This window comes from Nesoenas mayeri, assembly GCF_963082525.1.
Source record: "Nesoenas mayeri genome assembly, chromosome: 30".
NCBI lineage: Eukaryota > Metazoa > Chordata > Aves > Columbiformes > Columbidae > Nesoenas > Nesoenas mayeri.
Genome location: NC_137564.1, coordinates 742396 through 752054, shown reverse-complemented (window position 1 = coordinate 752054; position 9659 = coordinate 742396). Strand labels below are relative to the sequence as shown.

The 9659-nt window shown below is 68.2% G+C and overlaps 1 protein-coding gene across 1 annotated transcript in view; it reads right to left on the bottom strand.

The window, feature by feature from the left end:
* LOC308050887 (sodium/potassium-transporting ATPase subunit alpha-2-like) overlaps positions 1-4219 on the bottom strand; it is a gene marked incomplete at both ends in the record, with an annotated part of 15161 nt that extends 10942 nt beyond the window's left edge. The window contains 7 exon segments of the mRNA XM_080361102.1: positions 44-148; positions 2873-3007; positions 3010-3060; positions 3062-3079; positions 3815-3874; positions 3964-4068; positions 4169-4219. Coding sequence (XP_080217228.1) covers positions 44-148; positions 2873-3007; positions 3010-3060; positions 3062-3079; positions 3815-3874; positions 3964-4068; positions 4169-4219 — 525 coding nt within the window.
* Between the last annotated feature and the right edge of the window lie 5440 nt (positions 4220-9659).

Genomic DNA, 9659 nt, shown 5'->3' with positions numbered 1-9659 from the left:
AACATGTACCCCATGTACATGTTCCCCATGTACCTGGGGGCACCATGTTCTTGAAGGAATCCATGATCTTGGAGCTTTTGGCTTCTTGGTAGTAGGAGAAGCAGCCGGTGACGATGACGACGGCGGCCAGGACCACCCCCAGGTACAGCTGGGACCGGGTGGCACCTCAGCACCCCGGGGTGCGGGAAGGGACCCCCTCTGTGCCAACCTGGCCCATTTGCCCCCCCAAGACTGCAATGGAGCCCCCCCTGGTGCCGGTGTCCCCTGCAACACCCATGTCCCCATGGTACCTGTTCCCCCCCCTAGTAAGCACCCCAGGGGTGCTCAAGGACCCCAGGGTGCCCATGTCCCCATGATGCCTGTACCCCCAAAAGTTGCCTGTGCCCCCCAAGGGTGCCTGTCCCCCTCAGGGTCCCCATGCCCCACATGATACCCATTGCCCCCCCAATTCTTGTGATGCCCACAGCCCCATCATGATGCCTGTGCCCCCCAAAACGTGCCCGTGCCCCCCAAGGGTGCCGATGCTCATACAGTGCTTGTGCACCCCCCCAGTGCCCCTGTCCCAACATCCCCATGATGCCCGTACCTCCAAAAGGTGCTTGTGCCCCCCAAAATGCGCCTGTGCCCCCCAAAACGTGCCTGTGCCCCCCCCTTAGGTTGCCTGTGCCCATCAAAGGTGCCTGTGCCCGCCAGGGTCCCTGTGTCTCACACAATACCCATGGTCCCCCAATCCTCAGGATCCCCTCTATGACACCTGTGCCCCCCCCAAGTTCCTTGTGCCCCCCGCCACGATGCCCCGAACCCTCCTATAGTTGGTGGAGAGCTCATCCCCCATGGTGACCCTTTCATCACCCCCAGCCCCCCTCTAACCGCCCCCCATGGCACCCCCACTCACGTTGTCATTGGAGGGCTCATTCTCCATGGTGACCCCCTCATCACCCCCCACCCCCCTCTAACCGCCCCCCCATGGCGCCCTCGCTCACGTTGTCATTGGAGGGCTCGTCCCCCATGGTGACCTCCTCATCACCCCCAGCCCCCCTCTAACCACCCCCCATGGCGCCCCCCGCTCACGTTGTCATTGGAGGGCTCGTCCCCCATGGTGACCCCCTCATCACCCCCAGCCCCCCTCTAACCACCCCCCATGGCGCCCCCGCTCACGTTGTCATTGGAGGGCTCATTCTCCATGGTGACCCCCTCATCACCCCCCAGCCCCCCTCTAACCGCCCCCCCATGGCGCCCCCACTCACATTGTCATTGGAGGGCTCATACTCCATGGTGACCCCCCTCACCACCCCCCCAGCCCCCCTCTAACCGCCCCCCCATGGCCCCCCATGGCGCCCCCCGCTCACATTGTCATTGGAGGGCTTGTCCCCCTTGGTGACCCTCTCATCACCCCCCAGCCCCCCTCTAACCACCCCCTATGGCCCCCCATGGCGCCCCCCGCTCACGTTGTCATTGGATGGCTCATCCCCCATGGTGACCCCCTCATCACCTCCCAGACCCCCTCTAACCGCCCCCCATGGCGCCCCCACTCACATTGTCATTGGAGGGCTTGTCCCCCTTGGTGACCCCCTCATCACCCCCCAGCCTCCCTCTAACCGCCCCCTATTGCCCCCCATGGCGCCCCCGCTCACATTGTCATTGGAGGGCTCGTCCTCCATGGTGACCCCCTCATCATCCCCCACCCCCCTCTAACCGCCCCCCATGGCACCCCCATTCACATTGTCATTGGAGGGGCTCATACTCCATGGTGACCCCCTCACCACCCCCCAGCCCCCCTCTAACCGCCCCCCCATGGCCCTCCATGGCCGCCCCCCGCTCACATTGTCATTGGAGGGCTTGTCCCCCTTGGTGACCCTCTCATCACCCCCCAGCCCCCCTCTAACCACCCCCTATGGCCCCCCATGGCGCCCCCGCTCACGTTGTCATTGGATGGCTCATCCCCCATGGTGGCCCCCATGGTGACCCCCTCATCACCTCCCAGCCCCCCTCTAACTGCCCCCCATGGCCCCCCATGGTGCCTCCGCTCACATTGTCATTGGATGGCTCGTCCCCCATGGTGACCCCCTCATCACCCCCAGCCCCCCTCTAACCGCCCCCCATGGCCCCCCATGGCGCCCCCGCTCACGTTGTCATTGGAGGGCTCGTCCCCCATGGTGACCCCCTCATCACCCCCAGCCCCCCTCTAACCGCCCCCCATGGCCCCCCATGGCGCCCCCGCTCACGTTGTCATTGGAGGGCTCATTCTCCATGGTGACCCCCTCATCACCCCCTAGGCCCCCTCTAACCGCCCCCCATGGCCCCCCATGGCGCCCCCCGCTCACGTTGTCATTGGAGGGCTCATTCTCCATGGTGACCCCCTCATCACCCCCCAGGCCCCCTCTAACCGCCCCCCATGGCGCCCCCGCTCACTTTGCCATTGGAGGGCTCGTCCCCCATCGTGACCCCCCTCATCACCCCCCAGCCCCTCTAACCGCCCCCCATGGCGCCCCCACTCACGTTGTCATTGGAGGGCTCGTCCCCCATGGTGACCCCCTCATCACCCCCCACCCCCTCTAACCGCCCCCCATGGCGCCCCTGCTCACATTGTCATTGGAGGGCTTGTACCCCATGGTGACCCCCTCATCACCGCCCAGCCCCCCTCTAATCACCCCACATCGTGCCCCACGCTCACATTGTCATTGGAGGGCTCGTCCCCCATGGTGACCCCCTCATCACCTCCCAGCCCCCCCTCTAATCGCCCCCCATGGCCCCCCATGGTGCCTCCGCTCACATTGTCATTGGATGGCTCGTCCCCCCATGGTGACCCCCTCATCACCCCCAGCCCCCCTCTAACTGCCCCCCATGGCCCCCCATGGCGCCCCCCGCTCACGTTGTCGTTGGAGGGCTCGTCCTCCATGGCGGCCTGGATGCCGTAGGCCAGGAAGCAGAGGATGGCGCCGATCCAGAGCAGGATGGAGAACCCCCCGAAAAGCTGCCGGCAGAACTTGACCCACTCGGGGGGTGGTCGGGGGGGGGCGTCAGCGCGTTGGGACCGTCCTGAACCAGGATCTCGGCCGCCCCGCGCGTTGGTCAGGCCCTGGGGGGGACACACGGTGCCACCGGGGATGGGGGGACAGGAGGGGAGGGGGTCCCAGCCAGGGGACACCCTGAGGGTGACGTGGGGTATGGCTGGGGGGGACACATGGGGATGGGGACACAGGTGGTTGTCACCCATGGGGACAGGGGACATGGGTGGGTGTCCTCATGGGGACAGGGTGGCAGGAGGGGACACGGGACACATGTGGGTGTCCCCCATGGGGACAGGAGGGGACTGGGGACATGGGTGGGTGTCACCCCCGGGGACAAGGGACACTGGTGGGTGGCCCCCATGGGGGGACATCCGTCACCCCCAGGGGCAGGAGGGGACAGGGAACATGGTGGCTGTCACCCATGGGGACAGGGTGGCAGGAGGGGACACGGGTGGGTGTCCCTCATGGGGACAGGAGGGGACAGGGGACATGGCTGGGTGTCACCCATGGGGACAGGGTGGCAGGAGGGGACACGGATGGGTGTCCCTTGTGGGGACAGGAGGGGACAGGGGACATGGCTGGGTGTCCCCATGGGGACAGGGTGGCAGGAGGGGACACGGGTGGGTGTCCCTCGTGGGGACAGGAGGGGACATGAGACATGGGTGTGTGTCACCCCTGGGGACAAGGGACACTGGTGGGTGTCCCCCATGGGGGCAGGAGGGGACAAGGGACACAGGTGGGTGTCCCTCGTGGGGACAGGAGGGACACAAGACACCAGAGTGTGGCACTTGGGGACATCTCACCCGGGACAGATCCACCTGGTACTTCCTACCCAGCTCATCCAGGGACAGCTTGTGGTCGTCCTGTTGGGGACACATCCCCCATGTCACCCCGGGGGGGGCCGCATCAGCCGCCCCCGCTGTCCCCACTGTCCCCCCTGTCCCCTGCTCACCAAGTTCACCTCCTTCTTCAGCTCATCCAGCTCCTTCTCCTTCTGCTTCCTCTTGCCCCCCCCATTCTCCGAGGTGGTGGCAGCGGGCGAGTACTCGCGGCCGGCCTGGTTTTGGGGGGGGGGACACCCATGGGGACAATGGCACCGCCGGCGTGGGGTCCCCCCCGCCGCACGGCCCTCGCCTTGTGGGGGGCACGGGCATTACCATGGGCATGGATGTCACCGCCAGCATGGGGGTCACGGTGGCCACGGGCATCGGCGAGGGAACGGGCGTCACCGGGGGCGCGGGGGGGGCTGCGGGCACCGGGGGCAGCGTGGGCATGGGGGGGGCACCGCGGGGTGGGGGGGACACAAGTAGGGGGGGGTGGTAGTGAGGGCACAGGTGGCACTGTGGCCATGGGGGGGTCACTGTCCCAAGGGGCATCACTGTGGTCACAGGGGTGACCCCAAGGTGTGGGGGTGTTGCTTTGTCCATGGGGGGGGGTCACCGTGGTTGGGGGGGGTCACTGTGGTAATGGGGGTCACACTGTGGTCATAGGAGTGTCCCCAAGACTGTGACAAGGGGTGGCACTGTGGTCACAGGGGCGGCACTGTCCCCAGGGGTGTCACTGTGGCCACGGGGGTTGTCCCCAAGGCCACGGGGGTGTCGCTTTGTCCATGGGGGGGAGGGGGGGGAGGGGGGGGTGTCGCTGTAGTTTGGGGGGGTAGGGTCACTGTGGTCATGGAGGTGGCACTGTGGTCATAGGAGGTGACACTGCAGTCATGGGGGTGTCGCTGTTCTCAGGGGGGTCACTGTGGCCATAGGGGTGTCCCCAAGGCCAGGGGGGTGTCGCTTTGTCCATGGGGTGGGGGTCCTTGGGATTGTGCTGGTGGGGGGGTCACCGTGGTGCGGGGGGGTCACTGTGGTCATAGGAGTGTCCCCAAGACTGTGACAAGGGGTGGCACTGTGGTCACAGGTGTGGCACTGTCCCCAGGGGTGTCACTGTGGCCACGGGGGTGCCGCTTTGTCCATGGGGGGGTGGGGGGGGAGGGGGGGGGTGTCACTGTGGTTTGGGGGGGTAGGGTCACTGTGGTCATGGAGGTGGCACTGTGGTCATAGGAGTGTCCCCAGGACCTGGGGAAGGGGTGGCACTGCAGTCACAGGGGTGTCACTGTCCCCAGGGGTGTCACTGTCCCCAGGGGACATGGTGGGGGTCCCCACAGTCCGTGGAGGGGGACACGCCACCGACACCAGCAATGTCCCGGAGATGCAGGGGTGTCACGGGGGGTGGGGGACAGGCGGGGGGTGACACGGCAGCAGGGGGTCCCCGGGGCTGGCAGGGCTGGTGACACGTCTGTCCCCGCGCCCGGAGCTTGGCAGGAGCAGGAGGGGCCGGGGGGGGCCGGGGGGGCCGATGCGCTCATGGAAAACGGCCCCGGTGCCAAGAACAACGGCCGGGGCGGGGGGGTCGTGTTACCGCGGGGACGGGGACACGGGGGGCGCCCACACCCCCCCCACCACGGGGCGACATCTCGCGTGGGGAAGCTCTGCTGTTTGTTCCCCCCCCCGCGTGGGGACACTTTGCACGGGTGTGGGGGGGGTCCCACTTGGATCCCCCCAGGATTTTGGGGGGGCGGTGGGTGTTATGTCTGTGTCCCCCCTCCCCGTCGGTATTTCCCTGGGATGACTCGGGGGGGACACCCGGGAACGGGACACCTACGTTTTCCGGGGTGACCCCTTTTTTGGGTGGGTGCCGGCGTGGGGGGGGTCCCGGCCGTGCCAAGTGGGACGGGGGGGGCCCGGTGGGATGGGGGGGGCCGGGCGAGGCGCCAACCCCGGCTCAGGGCCCCCCCGCGGCCGTTGCCACGGCAGCCGCGACCCTGGCGCTGAGCAGCCGCGGGCACGGGGCCACGGGCACGAGTGGGGGACGGGCACGGGAGGGTGGAATGTGTGCTGGGGTACGGGGGGGTCCTGGCGGGGGCACCCCTGCTCCGTGCCTCAGTTTCCCCATCATCGGGGACCCTTTTTCCCCCGCATTCCTTCCCTGAAGAGAGGGGGACCCAGGCGTCCGGGCAACCGCCCACGCGTATCGGGGGTCACTCGGGAACGGGTGGTTGTGGGGGGGAGGTTGACAGTGTGTGTGGGGGTGTTGGCGCGGAGGTGAGGGGGATGTCGGTAGCACCACGGGGGGGTGCAAGACGCCCGTGGGTGGGTGCCGAGGGGAAAGTGCCCACGGGTGACAGCGGTGCCCCGCGTAGGGGGTGCCCAGGGGTGGGGGTGCGGGTGCCAGGGGCAGGTGCCGGGTCCCCGCAGGGGTGGGTGCCCGGGAGTGGGGAGGCGGGGGAGGGGGGTGTGTGGGGGTGCCCCGCGTGGGTGGGTGCCTCGCGTGGGCGGAGGGCGCCCCGGGCCGCCCCTACTCACCCCTCTGCCCATGGCGCTGCCGTCGCTGCTCCCGGCCCGGGGCGCTCGGGGGGGACGGCGGCGGAGGCGGCCGAGAAAAACCCTCCTGGCCCCGCCCGGCCCGGCCCCCCCCGCCCACCCGGCCGGGCCGGCCCCCCCCAGGCCCCCCCCTCCACCCCCAGCCCCTCCTGGCCGGACACGGACCCCCCCGCCCTAACCCCCTCCCCTCTCCACTCCCCCTCGTTATGGGTCGAGGGGGCTCCTCCCGCCTCCCCCGACCCATGCTGGGGGTCTCCGGCCCCCACCCATCCCGCTCCCAGCCCCCCCCACTGGAGGCAGCCGTGGGACCCAGGCGTCCGGGGCGGTGGGGGGTCCTGGCTGAGCGCTGGGAACCCAGGTGTCCGGGCGGGATGGGATGGGGGGGGGTGCCCTCTCCTGACCCCCCCCGCGCTGACCCAAAGCTGAGGGGAGGTGTCAGGGGACCCAGGCATCCGGGCCCCCCACACTGACCCCCCAGCTCGCCGGAGGGGGGGGACAGGACACCTGCGTCCCTCTCTGCAGCCCCCCCAGCGCAAGGGGGTGACACCAGCGGGGGGGGGGAGGTTCGTGGGGCGCGGGGGGGGTTGATCCCCACCCCAGCGTGTCACCAATTCTCGCAGCTGGGGACGCTGGTGCCACCGGGAACGCGGGGTGGCTAAAATTAGCTGGGGAAAGGCCAGGGCCAGGAGGGGACACTGTGCCAGGGGGGGGACACTGTGCCGGGGGGGGGACACTGTGCCCAGGGACAACTGTGCCCAAGGAACTGACTGTTCCTGGCTACCGGCTGGGCTGGGGACACGGTTGTGTCTGTGGTGGCTGTGCTGGGGACACGGTTGTGCGTGGGGACTCGGTTGTACCTGCGGTGGCTGTGCTGGGGACACTGTTGTGCCCTGGAGACCGACTGTGATTATGGTGACTGTGCTGGGGACACGGTTGTGCGTGGGGACACGGTTGTACCTGCGGTGGCTGTGCTGGGGACACCGTTGTGCCCTGGGGACCGACTGTGATTATGGTGACTGTGCTGGGGACACGGTTGTGCCTGGGGACCGACTGTTCCCAAAGCCCTGGGGTTGTGCCTGGGGACACACGGTTGTCCCCAGGGCAGTGCCCAGTGTCACATCCCGACACCCACCGTGTCCCCCCTCCCAGCCCCAGTGCCCCCAGTCCCGCTCCAAGGTCCCTTCCCAGTGCAGCTCCCTCCCTGTTCCACCCCCCCCCCAAAACCCCCCAAGGTCCGGCTTAGTCGCCATGGCAACCGTCAAGGGCAGCTCAAGGGCATGGGGGGGGCATGGTCGTGGGGCCCACAGCCCCCTGCACCAGTGCCACCAGTGCCACCAGTGTGCCCAGCATCCCCGCTCTGCTGCACCGCTTCCCAGGTCCAGCCTGGAGCTCCCAGTGCAGCCCAGTATCCCCAGTCTGGACCAGACTTCCCAGTCTGTGCCAGCGACTCATCTGTCCCAGTATCTCCCAACCTGCCCCAGTTCCACCCCCAAACCTGCCAACGCTTCCCACCTTCCCCAGCACCTCCCCGTCCATCCCCAGTCTCTCCCAGTATGCCCCAGTCTCTCCCAGTCTCCTCTCAACTGCCCCAGCAACTCACAGTCTCAGTGCACCCCAGTCCATCCCAGTCCCTCCCAGTTCCCCCAGTCCATCCCAATATTCCCCAGCACCCACAGTCCCCCCAGTCCATCCCAGTCCTCCCATTTCCACCAGTCCATCCCAGTATTCCCCAGCACCCACAGTCCCCACAGTCCAGCCCAGTTCCCCTAGTCCATCCTAATATTCCCCAGCATCCACAGTCCATCCCAGTCCCTCCCAGTCCTCCAAGTTCCCCCAGTCCATCCCAATATTCCCCAGCACTCACAGTCCATCCCAGTCCCTCCCAGTCCTCCCAGTTCCCCTAGTCCATCCCAGTATTCCCCAGCACTCACAGTCCCCCCAGTTCTTCCCAGTCCCTCCCAGTCCTTCCAGTTCCCCCAGTCCATCCCAGTTCCTCCCAGTCCAGCCCAGTCCCCCCAGTCCATCCCAATATTCCCCGGCACCCACAGTCCATCCCAGTCCCTCCCAGTCCTCCCAGTTCCCCCAGTCCATCCCAATATTCCCCAGTTCCAGTCCCCCCAATTCTTCCCAGTCCCCCCTAGTCCTCCCAGTTCCCCCAGTCCATCCCAGTATTCCCCAGCACCCACAGTCCCCCCAGTTCTTCCCAGTCCCCCCACTCCATCCCAGTTGGGGCCGGGCACATCGAGGCCAGTTGCGGGGGGGGGTGTTTACCCAGCCTGTGTCCCCTGCTGTCCCCCTCCCGCTGTCCCCAAGCTGAGCAAACAGATGACGGGGGCGCAGGCGCCACGTGCTGCGACCACACCCCGGCCCCCATCGGGGACCCAGGCGTCCGGCCCCACGGGGGACCCAGGCGTCCGGCCCCCACCCCGCTGCCCGGGGCAGCCCAGTCCTCCCAGTTGCCCCAGTTCCCTGCCCAAAGTGGCAGCGTGACGCGTTTCCCCGCGGGATTTGGGGGGGGGGGGGTGTCCTGCACACGCGTGTGCCCCTGCCCGTGCCAGGATCGTGCCCCCGCCCCGCGCAGCTGCTGCCCGTGGGCGGCAGGAATGCGGCAGCCGGTGGGGGGGACACGGCACAGTGGCCGTGTCGCTCCCCCCGCTGCTCACGCGTGTGCGCACACATCACCCCCCCCCCCACTCCGGTCCAGCCGTGCGTGCGCACACGCGTGAGGACCGCCCCGATGTCCCCCGAACCCACGCGTGGCTATGAGGGGGTGCAGCTCCTGCCCCCCCCGGGCTGCTCCACCCGTGGCGTGGGCGGAGCTGGGCGGGGCAAAGGGTGGGGTGGTGGGCGGGGCGATAGGCGGAGAAGTGGGCGGGGTGAAGAGTGGGACAATAGGCGGAGAAGTGGGCGTGGCTTCCCGACGCACCAACATCTCATTGGCTCCGCCCACTTCTCTAAGCACCGCCCATTTCTCTAAGCCCCGCCCCCTCCCCTGCTGCGGGGTGCGCGGGGGGACAGCGGGGATGCCGCGGGGAGCGATGTCCCACAGTCCGGACCCCCCCACCCCCCATTACCGTGGGGTGAGGGGCACTAATCCCTGCCCGGTGGCAGCCCCTCTGAACCCCAAATTCCCAAATAGGTTCACCGCCCTGCTCCCCCCCCCATCCCCCTATTCAGCACCCAACCATCACTGTGCGGGGTGGGGGGGTGGGGGGGGGTTTATGTATTTATTAACAGCAAACAGGGAGCAGCGGGGCGCCCAGCACCCCAGCGCCCA